At 42.0% G+C, this 16,566-nt stretch overlaps 1 protein-coding gene across 1 annotated transcript in view; it reads right to left on the bottom strand.

Annotated features, from left to right (window-relative positions):
• ATP13A5 (ATPase type 13A5) overlaps positions 1-16,566 on the bottom strand; it is a 106,977-nt gene that overhangs the window by 53,298 nt on the left and 37,113 nt on the right. Inside the window, exons 8-12 of the mRNA XM_005873204.2 lie at positions 14,249-14,321; positions 13,178-13,306; positions 6,290-6,460; positions 3,805-3,962; positions 958-1,146 (exon numbers count right to left, since the gene is read on the bottom strand). Coding sequence (XP_005873266.1) covers positions 958-1,146; positions 3,805-3,962; positions 6,290-6,460; positions 13,178-13,306; positions 14,249-14,321 — 720 coding nt within the window. The remainder of the gene's footprint in view (positions 1-957; positions 1,147-3,804; positions 3,963-6,289; positions 6,461-13,177; positions 13,307-14,248; positions 14,322-16,566) is intronic.

Here is a 16,566-nt window from a genome sequence, read left to right as displayed (position 1 = left end):
CTCTGTAAAAAATCAATAAAATATATATTTTAAAAAAATGTTACTGGTCTTTTTTAAAAAAATGGGAAGGACTGCCATTCGCTTCATGACAAGGCCCTACTCCTTAGCTTGGTACATCAGGCTCTGAACAATTGGGCCCCTCCTCTCCAGCTACATTCCCTACCAAACAGCCCACATTCCAGCCACACCCCAGTGAAATTTATCCTCCTGTGCTATAGGCCCTCACATCCTTATGTTTCTTAGCTGCTTGGCTCTGAGCCTAGGGCCCATTCTATCTAACAACCAAAACCCAGCTCAGAGATGACCTCCCACCTGTGCCAGGTAACTGCACCTCTATGCTCCACTCATACCTGCATTAAGCATGCATCTCACTGCATTATCATCATCTTCACTTTCATTTACCTGCTTCCACAGCTAGACCATGAACTTCTCAAGAGCTAGGAACATCTCATTATGGGGCCCTCTGCCAAAGTGGGTTAATTAAAAAGTGGTCAAGCCTTTATCAATTATTCAAATGCAAATGAACTGAAGACACCACTGAGGGAACAAGCCAGGCCATTGCATTAGAGCAGTGAAGCTATGAGGCAGAGATATGAATATGCTCACTTCAGCTCAGGACAAAGCACTTCAGAGAATCAAAATGTCCCTCATATTTTTTTTTGCCTGAAAAAGCAGTCATATCTATGTTACTACAGTAAGAGATTGTTTAGAAACTCAAAACAGGGACCCAAAGTATTAAATTTCACAGGAAAGAAATTCATGAGTGATGGCTGACCCACTTCCTTGGGTCTCAGCACAGCAGGCTTCTAAAACATGATCTCACATGAGCTCACTATGTGGCCTTCTCTGGCCTCAGTGCTCCCATCTGTAAAAATGAGGGCGCCGGACTAGACATTCTCTGAGGCTCTTCCCAGCTCTAAAATCATCAATTGCCAAACTGCAAAGTTTAGTTCATACTTTGTCAAAGCACACGAGGTTTATTTGTCCGCACATATTGATTCTCTGTGGGGAGATACAGTAGATTTTCTTTTTCTTCAGCCTCTTTTGTGCATACATGATGCCTGTGGTCAGGGCAGCTGGCAGCACTGGAGGGACAGTTCCGGTGAAGAGGAGCAGGGCCATGGCTATGGTACGTCTTGGTGAGACCTGGGGAGGGGAGGGACACACAGGTTAGCCCAGCCAAGCAGGCTGGCACCCTTCCTGGCACTGTATCCCCCAACACAGGAGCTCTAATGACTCAGAAGATTCCTACCGAACTGGCTCTCTCAGTGGGGCTGAGGGTTCTCTTGGCTGTACTCAATGAATGAATAAATTGCCTTCCACTGCAGAACACAGGAGACTCTGGTCCTCACCCCACACCCTCCATGACCTTTCCTGCCTCGGTTTCTCTCCACATAGCATTCCTTCCACTCAGAGTGCCTAGCCCTTCTCGGCCCATCCATACACCCTCTGGTCTACCAGGGCACTGGGACTAGTCTAGAGTTATATTTTACACAGTGGCCTGACTCTTGGATTATAAACCTCTCTCCCCCTCTAGCCCACAAACACCTTGGGTACAGCAGCTGTAGCTTACTCATCTTTGAATTTATCTTATTCATCTCTTGATAGAGAGTTTAGCACAGTTTCTGACACAGAGGAGGTGCTCAGCACACACACTGAATCAATGATAACTTGCTAAAAGCTATGACCAATATTTTGCCAAGATCTCAGCAAATATTATCTGCTATAGGGAAGCCAATAATGAAAATAGCTGTCCCTCACTGGACACACACTCTGAGACGGGCACACACACATCGCTTAGTTACTCCACAATGACCTCATGACGTATATACCATTATTTTTTCTTAATCACTTAATAAGTGAGGAAACCAAGGCTTAAAAATTAACTTCTTCAAGGCCTCATGTTAGTTAAATGATGAGGATCTGAACTCTAGTTGATCCAACTCCAAGGCACAAATGCGTACCAATGTGTTTTACTAACAAGCCAGTTCTCCTGGAGTCAAGATTCCAGGCAGATCTGAAGAAATTCACAGGCTGGTAAGGGCAGGGCCAAGATCAAGTCATGGGGTGGTTTGTTTTATTTTTCACATGCCCTAGATATAATGGCTCAATCCTCTCCAACCTTGCCTAGGTGTTATTTTTTTAAAAATGAACCATAAGTTTGACCATAAAGTCCTCTTTTGAGTACTGAAATCACAGCTTCAAATTCAGTAGCAATGGCTGCTAGATACATCTTTGGTCCAATCTCAGTTTATTGCAAAATCCATAATTGCCTGCTTTTCCCTCCCACAGCCACAGAGGAGTTTTGACTGTAAGGACTCGGCCTTGTCTAATCTTGAACCAGTGCACATAAAGGAGGTCAACAGCACCATAGGTTTTGACCCCAAGAAGATGGGGTCTGTAATTAGCCTTGTTGCTTTGGTGCATATTAGATGTTGAGTCCTGCCCAAAAAACCTTCCTTCCCCATCATTGCCAGCACCTCCCGGTCTCAGGACAGGGTCTTGTGCCTGTTTTCCTGCTGAACACTCCTACTCCCATTTGAAACTGGTATCCTGCCTCAAAGTTCAGCCCCCCGGGGTTTGACAGTCTGTCTCATTCTTTCAGGGTCCATTCTACTCCTGCCAATATGCCCTGGCCTCCTCCAGACGTGCTCCATGGAGTCTTACTTCAGATTGAAAGGACTATCAGAGATCAAATGAGAGCATGAACATCGCCTAGTTATTCTTAAGACCGTGTCTCTGCCCATAATATTCACCCCTCTCCCCCTCCAACACACACAGAGAATGTACTTGATGCTACCAGTTGGGGCATTGTAACTAGGACACCTCCACTCAGTTTCATACCCACGTTTGAATCTGTTTATTCACATTTTTTTCTTCTTTCCTTGGAGCCTACACTGTTAAGATCTCAGATGTCTCACAGAAAAGATGCCATAGCTCACAAGAGTATCAGACTCTCAGGACCAGAAAGGACCTCAGAGATCATTGTGACAACCTTTCCCTCTCCAGCTATCACAACTATGAAGAGAGAGACATTCAAATGAAACAGACACCCTGAAGCTTAAAAGGAAGTGGGAATCCATGCAGCATGCAGCTCTGTAAAAGTAGACATTGAATTTCATCTCAGAACCTAACAAAACACAGGGCCAACCATTGCCTGCATGGTATGTTAAGTATTCCCTGGACAGAGTACACCCTCAAATATGTCAACACTCACAAATAATCCATATTTCTAGGCATGACATTCAGGATCTCCTTCAATCTGATCTCTTTCTACCTTGCTAGACTTAATCTCTTAATTGCTTGCTGGTGCCAGAAGGCCCGTGTGCATTTCTTCTTTTGTATTTGCTCACTCTAATTAGTATGGCCTTCCTGCTCTCTGATCTGATTAACGAAATCCTCCCCATCACATCAGGCTTAAGAAATATGTATTTTCTCTGAAGCTATTTGGCTTGGGTATCACCAATGCAGTAACTTCTTATCCCCATCTAAGTGGTGAAAGGAGCAACTTTTTGTAGCTGCACCATCTAATATAATTTTTACTAACCACAAATGGCTGATTAATGAAAATAAAATAAAATATAAAATTCACTGCCTCGGTTACACTAGCCATATTTCAAGTGCTCAATAAGCATGCATGGTTAAGGGCTACCAAACTAGACAGTGTCTATACTGCATACAATATTTTCATCATCTAAGCAAGCTCTGTTGGACAGCATTGATTCACAGAATAACAGGACTCAGTGGTAAGTCAAACTCCTTGAGAAAACTATACTATTAAAAACCCTTACCCTCAGTACTTACTCTGTGATACATATACACACCAAGGGCATAGAAAAAACCCACAACTCCAATACAGGCCAGGAACACGATGAACTTGAAGGCATCACTGTAGAGTTTGAAGTTCAGAGGCCGGGGGTAAAGGATGGATCTCACCAAGTCCCCTTTGGCTGTATTGTAACCTGCATGAAGATAATTACAGGCAGAGGAAGGTCCCTTTAGTTTCCCCAAACCAAAAATGGTTTGTATTGAATTAAGAATTGGTTAGGAGGGCGGTGCCGGCGGGGCAGGGGGGAGGGGAGGATGTTAGGGGGTAGAAAAAAAAATTGGTTAGGAGGGTCATTTGACTATGGAATGAAAACAACATTGCTGTGACCTAACAGTGTATTTACATTTATTCTCCTCACAATTCGCTGGGCACAAGAAGTAGCATTCCCATAGCCCTGCTTGGTTTCTCTTTCTTTGCGAGTCACTGTGTCAGTAGCTCACATTGCAGTTTTAGACCAAATATGTATTGAAAATAATAGAAAATTAAGAGAAAAACAATGCACAAGGCAAGTAACTTCTTAAATATATATGCCTCTGATCATGTCATTTTTAAGCTCAAAAACCTTCCAGAACACCCACTTTTTAGAATAAAGTTCACATAACTAGGCATGGCATTTGAGGTCCCCTTAAAGCTGCTCCACCCCTTCCTTGCTAGACTTATCTCTCAACTGCTCACTGGTCCCAGAAGACCCCTGTGCTTTCCTTCCTTTGTGTTTTTCAGATGTAAATTAACATGTCTTTTCAGCTCTCTGATATGATTGGCTAAATCCTTCCTATCAGGCGTGGCTCAAAATGCCACTTCATCGAATTAATGTTTTCAGTCCTACTTTTATAGTTCATATCAAAAATAATCCCTCTGCTTTTTGGAATGCCTATAACACTTGGTCAAAGACATCTACACTGCTCTTTGTTTGAGTTAGCTATAAATCCATCTGTGTCCCTCACCACACCATAAATCTTCCTTAAAGACAAGGAATACCTCACAATTTTTTTTTCTATAGAGTCCTCAGTGCATAGCACTTAGTAGATACTCATTAATATCTAAGTTATTAATATCTAAGGTTGACTACTATACATTCTAGATATGAGTCAGTATTATAAATATAAAACATGCCTTAATCCCACTACTTAATGGATACCTGGTCTCCTGAAACATGGCTTTTCAGGCTTTGGAGAAAAGGGGCAGTTTCCTGTAACCTGTTACCTTAGCACAGTGGTTCTCAACCTTGGCTGCACATTAGAATCATTAGTAACAAAGAAACAGAATTTCCGGAGGATGAGGCCCAGAAATCAGGATTTTAACAAGATTCCCAGGTGATTCTAATGTGCAGCCAAGGTTGAGAACCACTGCCTTAGCACTTTACAAGCTCAAATCAGGTGGTTTTCATGATCTCTACCCTTTTTGGCTTCTGCTTGTCAGCAGGTCAAGAGATGTTCTCCTGCCCACTGAATAGTTTGAACAAAAATTTTTTTTTTAATTTGAAAAAAATCAGGTAGTAGTAGAGAGGTAAAGTGCAAGGTGCATTTTAGGTCTGTGACTATGTCAGGTGGCAGAAATACAGGTCAGGGGTGAACACCAGAGCTGGGACAGATCATGGAAGGTGTTCGCCGTGTGATGTCATGTGAAAGATTGGGACTAATTCTAATATCTTGAAAAGTCTTTAAGCATGATGTGCATAAGTTGCTTCAAGTTATGTTTTATAGATGTGACTTGGTGACAGATTGAGGAATAGGTTAGAGAAAGGTTGAACAAAATATAAGGAAAAGTATTTGAGACAAAGTTGAAAGCAACAGTTAAGAAATGTTTCTGTTGTAATGGTTTAGACAGGATATGGTGAAGGCCTGGACACAATGGGGGTGAAGGAGAGGGAGACAGGGCTCAGGATGTATTTGTGAAGTGGACAGGATGTGGTGCCCTATTTGGTATTGGAGAAAGTGAAGAGTTAAGATAAACATGAAGACTCTACCAGATGGTGATGTTGTCAACAGAAAGAAGTGCTAGAGGAGAACGAGATCACGTTTAAATGCCTTGACTTTGAAGTGTCTATGGGGCAACCAGGTGGAGATATCCAGCAGGGATCTTAATAGCCGAGCAAGCAACTCTTTGAAAGAAAAATGCTCTCAAGTGATAGTGGTTGAAACTGTTTTCTTGGTACTCAGAGTGGGTGGAGAGAAGAGAAGACAAGAAGCCGAAGGACACAAGAAAAACCAAGAACACACTTTTGCCTTTGAGGAAATATACTTTATCCCTGTGTTTGATTCATCATCTACAAGGGTTTTAACAATGAACCGTTCAGTTGAAAAATGGTGGCAACTTAGAATAATAAGGGCCTGACTGAAAATGAGTGTGGCTGTTATTACTGGAATGTGGCAAACTTCATAATCACAAACAAGATTCCCCCAAATCCAATTCCCCCACCTTCAATCATAGACTAAACTTACAAAAGTGGAATTGACTCACCTGTTCGCAAAACCACTGCTCTTACTGGCCCCTGCCCAGCGGGCCTGACCTGGATCACTTCTGTGCCACAGAAAAGAACATGTTTCCGATAGTCCTCTGAGCTGTGGGATTTCCAGGGCATTGTATTCTCCATATGGGGCAATGGCATCTTTGTAACGGGTATACTTTCTCCTAAAGAAGATTGTATTTTGTTGATTTTGTGTGAACTCGAGTTATTTAGAGCTGGTGCTTGCCAGTTTCAAGAAAGTATACAGACCACAGCTTAATCGGGTCTGAATGCTCATCCCTTGAGTCAGGTGACTGTTCTTAGGGATACAGGATACAAAATGTGGGACACTTGATTCTATTTCAAATATTTTTTTAAGTTCTTCCTATATTTCCAACATCTGACCTAGTTATAATTTTAAAAACAGCCTATTTTAGCGAAAAGAGTCATCACAATCATTCCCCCAAGTGTTCTTTAAGCCCAACACTATTCTAGGCAATAAAGGAGCAAAAAACATGTACATAGTTATTATTATTTGCCTCTCATTCACCCATTCATCTGCCCATTTATCCATTCATTCAACAACTATTTTTAAGTGCTTACTCTGTGCCAGGCACTGTTCTAAGTGCTGGGCATATAATGATGAACAAGACAAACAGAAACCCTGCCCTCCTAAAGCTCGGGGAGCCAGACAAGTAAGTAGCCTCTCTCCTGGGCTCTTATCCCAATCGTGGGCTGTCCATCCCAACCTGGACATCCCACTAGCATCTCCATCTCATCATATCTGAAGTCCATATCAATATCTTCATCCTTAAACTTCCTCTTGGCTTTCCTATTTCTTTATGGTACCACTCTTTTGCTAAATCAGTTTTATAACCTCTAAGTCATGTTTAATTCTTCCTCTTCCCATACTCTGCTCTACTCTTTCATAGAATCATTCTCTGAGTCCTGATGCTTTTTCCTTGTGAATGCACCTCACCCAGTCAGTCTGGAACTCTTCTTGCATCTAGGTCCCACTGATTTCACTAGTAATCTCTGTCTGACTCATGGTAGTTGCATTAACAATGGATAAGCTGTGAATTGTTTAGCTCTTTGGAGTACAAACACATTCTCTGGATGATCTGAGGCTACAGTGGGACTAATAAATCTTTTTTTATTAATAAGTTCTCAACCACAATCTGCCTTGAATTAAAAAAACAACAACAACCCTCCAGTCCTTCCTCCTATGTTTATCCTTTACTCTCACACTACTACCATACAACACTTCTGACCCCACAAGAAGCAATTTTGTGATGCCTGCTGGTTGTCCTACAATCTACCTCAATTCTGACACTATCTACCTAGAGATAGCATCAGATCCCACAGGTTGAGGGCTCAGTCCCACAGGACTGCTCCCACCTCACTTCAGATGCCAATTAGAAATCTGTGTTGTCACCTGTGCTTCTGACCAATAAACCTGCGGCTCCCACTACCCCTCTCCTTGGAGTTGATTAATTTGCTAAGTGGCTCACAGAACTCAGGCAAACACTTACATTTACCAGCTTATTAAAGGATATGTTAAAGGATAGAGAAGAACAGTCAGATGAAGAGATACATAGGGCAAAGGCTGGGAGGGCCCCTGGTGCCAGAGTTGGGGTGCATCACCCTGCTACAAGTGGATGTGTTCATCCACTTGGAAGATCCATGAACCCTATACCAAGCACTGTCCCTAAGTCATTTCTTTAGAACAATTATGACATCTATCCATTGTGTGGATTTATCAGTTGCATTCTAAATGGTTTTGTAAAAATAATCTCTTGGCAAATCTCCAAATTGCTGTGTCACATTGTTTTTAAATCAACCTTTGCAAAGGCAGATACTTAGAGAATTACAAATGTTTCTCTGCCTTTGGATCACAGAATATTAATTCACAATTTATAATTAACTAGAGGCCCAGTGCACAAAATTCGTGCATGGGTAGGGTCAGGTCCTTCCTTTATTCTGCGCTGCCCCCTAGTGGTCAGTGCATGTCATAGCGAGTGATCAAACTCCCAATTGGTCAAACTCCTGAGGGGACACTTTGCATATTAGGCTTTTATATATTTATATATTTAGGCAGGCGGGATGGCGCTGTCCCACCCTGCCTGCAGTATGCAAATTAGCCGCCATCTTTGTTGACAGTTAACCACCATCTTGGTTGGCAGTTAATTTGCATATTGTCCTGATTAGCCAATGGGAAGCGTATCGGAGGTACGGTTAATTACCCTATTTGTCTTTTATTAGATAGGATAGTTTCTGCACACACAACCAACAGTATGGGAAACAGACAGCCAGCTATTCAATCACTAGAAATGGAAGTCATTGGATACAGGTTCCATAGATAAGATTCAAATCAGATGATTGTACACAGAGATGATTTTAAAATCTCTTTTACTCTGTTCACATATTAATAAGGAGTGCTTGGACTTTCCCAGAATCCCAAGAAAGAATAGTTCCTCCTAGAAAAGTTTGGACATGGCTAGAGAGGGTGTCAGAAGGAAGTTACACTCACTGTTAGCAGTTCAGTTGGCTTCCAGGACCTGGAGGTCCTGGGTGCTGAGATGGGAGGTTCTCTCCCTTGTCGCCAGTGAGCCTCTGCATGGTGACAGTGCTTGAAATGCCACGTCCTTGTCTGTTTACATTGCTGGGACCATTGGGCTATAAACTATTTGAAGGCAGGACATTTGTCTTAGTGATCAGCACACAACACAGGGCCTGATACATAGTAGGCATTTTTTAATCTTTATAGAGTTAATGGATAAACAAAAGAATAAAGAAAAGAAAAGAAAAAGGGGGTGAGAGGAGAAAAGGAAGAAGAGAGAAAAATATTGGACCTACCAACTGATTTTAAGCTTGTCTGACAGAATATAAATGTGAAGTAATCACTTAGGGAAATTCTGAGGTGTCTAACTTGGATCATGCATACTTCCCTCACATGCCTTTCAAAGAAATCAGTAGTTCTAATAAGTTGATGGAGAAGGAAGGGAATTGTGGCAGAGTGACTACTCCTCCTCCTTCCCCTCCTCCCACCCCAATTATTCCTAAGAGAATGAGGAGGCAGAAGTTATAAGCACAGGTTCTGAGGTCAAAATGTCTGGGTTTAAGTGTTTTATTTTCTTCATAAAACTTTCAACTGTTGGAAACTTATGTCATTTACCTATTTTCATATTTTCTGTCTCCCACTATAATGTCAGCTCCAGGAGGGCCGAAATCTTATCTGCCTTGTTCCCTGCTGTATCCCCAGCATCAGGGCTACTAAAACCTTTGTGAAATGAATGAACAAATACACAAAGGAATTTAAATATCAGCACCACCACCTCTAAGCCTTGTGACCTTAAGCAAATTACTCACTCTCTCTAGGCCTTAGGTTCTCCCACCTTTATATAGTTGTGTTTACTTTGAATTTATATTAGTTCACACAAACACTCTATCCATGCTTTTGTTCCGGCCCTCCAGTCCAGTTTAAGAACCCATTGTGGCCCTCGAGTCAAAAAGTTTGCCCACCCCTGGTCTAATACATATAAGAACTAAGAAAAGTCAGCTATTTTGCCAAGAGAAATTTTTAAAATGTTGATAGGATTTCCCCCATGGTATTCCCTTTTGCCTCTTGACTGCTTTGTGAGGAGCTAGATCTTAAAAGGCACCATTGTCTCAAGAGGCAGGAAATAAAGGACAGAGGAGTAGATAACTAGTTTTTTGGTTTCAAAGGTCACTCATAAGTTTGATCATAAATTTTAGAGAGTAAGAACAAAGCTTTCCCCTTTCTCCTACTACTCTGCTAGCTAAATAAAAATCCCTGGAAAGGCAGCTGAAAGAAAATCCAAAGGAAACTTAGATTGTGGAAACCGAGAGCCAAAGGCACCTGGATCTGCTTCCTTTTCCAGGTAGATAAGCCTGGGACATTTCCCAAGCCCAGAGTGAAGTGGGGGCACCAGAAAGGATGGGCTGCCTTAGACTAGATCCCCTTCCTCGATGCCTTGCACAACATCAGCAGCCAGACTAGGATCTGAAGGACCTCAAATTCATGGGGATAACTGTTTGATTTATACCAGCTACTTCACAATTACTACTACTCTGCTAGCTAAATAAAAATCCCTGGAAAGGCAGCTGAAAGGAAATCCAAAGGAAACTTAGATTGTGGAAACCGAGAGCCAAAGACACCTGGATCTGCTTCCTTTTCCAGGTAGATAAGCCTGGGACATTTCCCAAGCCCAGAGTGAAGTGGGGGCACCAGAAAGGATGGGCTGCCCTAGACTAGATCCCCTTCCTCAATGCCTTGCACAACATCAGCAGCCAGACTATGATCTGAAGGACCTCAAATTCATGGGGACAACTGTTTGATTTATCCCAGGTACTTCACAAAGCACACTTCCAAGGGTGGCAGAATTTGGAACCAAAATAATAATTACATGTAGCTATAAAATAAAGTGAAGCTTCTTGCTTAGTTGAGCTTAATGCAATAGGATGAGGCTAAGGAGATGAGGAGGAGGAAGATCTTACAACAGGCATGTGCTATGGATGGGAATACCCAACTGAGGGAAAAAGGAGATGAGGCAATCACAAAAAAATCACAGCAGCAGCTTTGCTCACCTTAGAATCCTCCTCCTCACTCCTATGGCCCCTTCTGACTGAGAACAAATGCCAATTCCATGTCTAATTCTCTCACTTGCTAGCTGAGCAGCCCTAGTATCTTTTCATTTCAATTTCCTCATCTGTAAATTGGGTATTATAATAGTTCCTAGTCAATTTGTTTTATGCCACAGTGAAGTGATATATAAAAGTTATTTGTAAAATGTATGAAGATGCTAGGAGTATTTGCTGTTCTTACATAAAATAAAGACTTCTATATATGTAAAGGTCTATTTTGCAAATGGGGGAAACTACCTGAGTCACATTTGTAGACCAATGTTCTAGGAATACATTTTCACTTTCAGGAAGTTAACCCTAATCTGTTTGTTCAATCAGCATCCTTTCCACAAATATGTACATGAGTGGAAAGATCTATGTAGGCTGTGTGATCAAGTATTTAGAGCATGGTGGTACTTAGCTCTTTTTGAAGCAATGAATGAGAAAGCAATATTTCTGTTTTATGTGTCTGTCTCTGAAATTTACTTGTATCAGTACTTAAGTTATATAGATATTAATGCTGGTGACTTTATTTTTTTTAGAAAAAGACCCTAGGAAAAGTCATTTACTATTTAAGGTGACTTCAGGTCAATTTTGCACATTTATTGAAGGAGAGTTTTGTTTACCATTTCTACTTCTCTGGAACTCTCTGAGTTTTCCTCAGAATCCAGGCAAGAACTCCACACCGATTCAGACCCAGGCGAGTAAATACTGCTTTCCACCCTACCTTGTTTTTTCACAACCAGGCTCTCTGTCACCAATGAGGGAAGCCATTCCTCATGGGCAGGCTGCTGGGAAATGTGACAGTCACTGCCTTGGAATGAGGAGGACAGTTCTTGGGCTTAAGGTTTGCACAGTGGGTACTATGGCAACATCCCGGATGAAGGATATGATTAACATGCAAACCTCATCACTGTCATTATAAGAAAGTTAAATTTCAGCACATTAAAGGGATATTTTGCAATTACACTGAATATATTTGTGTTTACCACATTTTCTTCTCTCAATTTTAAATTAAGCAGACTCATTTTTAATTTGAAATCAGCTTGTGTTGAACAATTTAGGAATAGATAATGACTCCCTTTACATTTAGGTGATGTTAAGAAGTGTGTGTGCGTGTGTGTGTGTGCGTGTGTGTGTGTGTGTGTGTGTGTGTGTGTGTGTGTGTGTGTTTTCCTGTCTTTAGCAATTTGGAAACAGAAAAATGCAACAATTTGTAAGCACAAAAGACAAATAGTTTCTATTTCTGTGCTGCTGTAGAATCTCTTCTTCTCTCATTAGGATGTTCTGTGTGTGTGTGTGTGTGTGTGTGTGTGTGTGTGTGTGTGTGTGTGTGAGAGAGAGAGAGAGAGAGAGAGAGAGAGAGAGAGTTTGCCTAAGGAATATTTTGCAAATAGTGCTTTACTAATTACACAAATTCAAGTAGACTTTACAAAATACAAATGAGAACAAGGACAATTTAAATCATAACTAGAAAACTGGCTTTCTGTTCAGTGAGATCATCTAGAAATATGATTCTAAAGAACAGAACTATTGCTGGCCAGTGTTGCCCAGTGGATTGAGCATCATCCCATATACCAAGAGTTTACTGGTTCTATTCCCAGTCAGGACACATGCCTGGGTTGTGTGCTCAATCCCCAGTATGGGGCATATAGGAGGCAGCCAATAGATGATGTTTCTCTCTATCATTGGTGTTTCCATCTCTCTCTTCCTCTCCCTTCTGCTCTCTTAGAAAAATAAAAAAATAAACACATGTTTAAAGAACAGAACCATTACACTGCCTTTCCCCAAAGGTACAACTCAGTCTCCTTCCCAGTGACACCTGGGACTCAGATTTCCAGCTACAGAGAGCAGGGCTGGATAAAATCTTTGCACCCTGCCAGTTGTGAGAGTTGGTAGTTTTAGGTTGTGTTTTGTTTGGATAAAAATAAAAACCATTCTCATATTTATGAAGAGATTGTGCATCAAACAGTGTAGTGGCACACCCTCCTCAGAACCCAACTCATCCTATTCACGCCACCCGTCAGGCAATTAATTAATCACATGTTGTATTAGTTTTTTTTTCTAGTTTTGTATTTCTCATGGCTTGATTCTTTTATTGTTAAATGTTTCCTATTTGCATATACTGTGTCTCCCTCACCCCTCTCTCACTGCTTAGCATGGGCCTGGTATAAGGCAGTGTGTATACACTGGTCTGCTTTGCTAACACTTAGCCTAGTTGTTGGACAGGAAAAAGAAGCTCCATGATAGCTGCCTACCTGTGAGCATGCCTTCGTTCACCACACAGCTCCCGTCAATCAGAAGAGCATCACATGGCAATGAGCATTTTCCTGGTAGAATGAGGGCATCTCCAGGAACCAAGAGGCGGGATTCCAGCTCCTGCTCACCTACACAACAGCAGAGTTTCCATGACTAGCTGACCTTCTCCTGTTTTTACTTAAAAATGAAAGGGACTGCAAACTCATGTCAGCCTGTTGGCAAGAACTACCCAGGGTGCTCACCTGCTCCAGCCCCTTTCCATTCAATCACAAATTCCCAGGAACCAGGACAAGGGAATTGATTCCTGGGCCATAGCAAAGGACCAGCTCAGCAATAAGACCTCAGCTTGATCCTAGTACCTGGGACAGTGCTCTGCCCAGAGAAGTCATTCAAGGACATTGGTCAACAGAAATGACTGCCTTTTTGCTGCTGCTTACCCTCTTTGGCTGAGTTCCTGACCCCCTGCGGCACACTCCTTCCTTTGAATGAGAACGAGTGTAAACCTTGCAGACAGCTTCTGCTGCCCCAGACACAGCTCCTCATTCCTCACAGAGAGCCATGGCCACCTCCCACTGCCCAGACTAAGTCCAGAGCCAATGCCAGTGTCCAGCCAGCCATCTACAAGTTTCATTCAGGCTTGTGTTCTGGATAACAGATCAAAATGTCTGAGGCAGGGTCTATTTGGAATAGTTAGTTAGTAAAATTAAAAAGCCATAGGAAGGCTTATCCAGTAATATTTAAATAACTGAAATATGGAGGGTAGAGGAAATCTGAAGCAACCCATACATGGGGTAAGAATGGTTTAATCTGGGCTGGGATGAGGATGAGCCATGCAAGGGTATAAAATTCAACAAGGTTCTCACTCTCAGAGTTCCTGCAGGTACAGGTCAGCATTTGTATGATCTTGCCTTCTTAAATTTTGCATCTCAGATGCCTTGTTTGCCTCACTTTAGCCCCAGTCCTGGGTTCAGTCAGAAAAGCCTTTTTCTCATGGACTAATAATAATAAATGAGACCGATTCCACCCTGAAATATTATCATGCTAACGGTAGCAGAACACATTTCACTTACCTTTGCCTTTTACGGTGATTGTAACCTGGACTTTGTTGTGATCCTCCACAAGGTTGTGCAGCTTAACTGATTGCTACCAATTGAGAGTCAACGTTTCAATATTAGTCCACAAGGAAAGCATATAAGGAAACCAACATCTTCGCAATACAGTAAATGCCGAGGCTGCTGTCATAGCCAAACTAATTCTGAGCAAAGACTCGAGTTCAACTTTTGATGCTCCTGCTTCCCTCCCCCAATGCCTACTGTACCCAACCCCCTATCTGCAGAAGTAGATATGCTCATTGGTTTTATGCTATTTCAATCCCAGGAAAAATAATGCACAGCCACTGCCCTCACAGACCTAAGGCAAAGCACAAAGGCTTCACTTCTGGAGGATGTATGATTAGATTGGGGAAGAACGAGATCATAAACGGGTCACTTCCCCCTCTGTGCCTCTGTTTCCCTGTCTGCAAAACAACAACCCTGAAGGCGACTTGTAAGTGGCTTTCCTTTGGAAGAGTCTGTGAATGCCTGGGTTATGTTTTGATTGACCATGGAATGGTCATCCTCTCCTTTATGATGAGTGGGTTTTCACATTGGAGAAATCTGCAGAGTGGAGCCACACTGCTCTGTTGGAATCCCAATGCTGCCACTTATACGTTATTTAGCTTATTTAACTTCGTTTCCTTCATCTGAAAGTGGAGATGATTATACTGGGTATCTATTTTATAGGGTTGTTTTAGTTCACTGTTACCTTAATTATTCCTTTGGATAGTATTGACTACTGTGGTAAGAGCTCAAAGAGTGTTAATGATTAATAAGAAGTTGTTTGTCTGAGTACATCAGATGGAAGAATTTGCTTGAGGTGGAAAAACTGAGATATGACCCTGTGCAAAGCAGTCCAGAGAAGTGGAGGCAGTATCTCTTAGGATAACTCAGGAAACAGGGAGGCAGAGGTGAGACTGCTATGCTGTCCACACAGTTTCCCACACCCACTGTAGGGGGCGCTGTCAGCTGGAGGGAGTGGGATGCTGCCCCAGCTGGGGCATCCCTGGAAGGCACTGCCCATCTCTGTATAGGTGTCAGTTACTTAGATACCAATAAGTAGAAGAGGTCTGAATAGTGTCAACAGTACTTAAACACAGCTTAAGCTAACTCAAATACAAACCCTTTCCTTTTAGATGTTAGAGTATATTATTTTTATCTGTTCTGTGGATGATTTTTGACATTACAAGTGTCACCAAGCTAAGACAAGCATTGCACACAATTATACAACTTTCCTCTTGAGAGAACATAATGAATTCTGTGTTAATATTTATATAGAACAATTTATTATTTACTTCAGTTTTGCGTGAAAAGCTAAACTTCAATCATTTGGACCAATTGAGTGGAAGAAATTATATTACTGTCAGGCACATATTCATTTCCCTAACTTGACTTCCTGAGGCTTGCCTGTTGGGACATCCGCTTTAATGATGGATAACGGTGAGAAAGTCAGCAGCAGTTCTGTGGCAAGAACACTGGATTCCATCAGGATTCCCCATTTGTGGATCAGGCTTCCTCACTACCAGCTATGTATCCGTATATCAGAAATGTCATCTTTTAAGTTATTTGTCTCTTCTGTAAACAAATGACATTGAATTGGACCACTTTCAAGCTCTAAAATGGCATTATACTGATTAATTTTATATACCAGAGATTTATTCAAAACCTCCAAGACTTCATAAAAGGAATACCCAGAGTATCTAAATGACTAAAATTATTATTATTTTTTCAACAGTTTAAAACGTTATGCAACTTCTTTGTGACTGACACTGTTCTAAGCACTTGGAATATGGTACTTGATTTAAAATTTTTTTTAAGTAATTCTATAATGAAAATTTTATCTCCAAGCCTATCTAATAAAAGAGTAATATGCAAATTAACCATCACTCCATCACAAAGATGGCAGCGGCCACGGAGCTGGAGCGACCAGGAGGCTTGGTTGCCCTGGGCGATGGAGAAAGCCCAGCTTCCCACCTGCCCTGCCGGCCCTCAACTCCGCTCAAGGCTACAAAGTTTCAATTATAGAAGATAAATAAACCCCAGATACCTGCTTCCAGCCCACGGGCATGGCCAGCCTGAAAACGGCCCTCAGCCCCTCACCCAGGCTGGCCAGGCACCCCAGCGGGACCCCCACCCTGATCCGGGACACCCTTCAGGGCAAACCAGCCGGCTCCCACCCATGCACCAGGCCTCTATCCTATATAATAAAAGGGTAATATGCAAATTGACCCTAACAGCAGAACAACTGGGAATGACTGGTCACTATGACACACACTGACCACCAGGGGGCAGAC

This window comes from Myotis brandtii, unplaced genomic scaffold (assembly GCF_000412655.1).
Source record: "Myotis brandtii unplaced genomic scaffold, ASM41265v1 scaffold4, whole genome shotgun sequence".
NCBI lineage: Eukaryota > Metazoa > Chordata > Mammalia > Chiroptera > Vespertilionidae > Myotis > Myotis brandtii.
The sequence above is the reverse complement of the archived record's forward strand: the minus strand, read 5'-3'. Positions and strand labels throughout refer to the sequence as shown.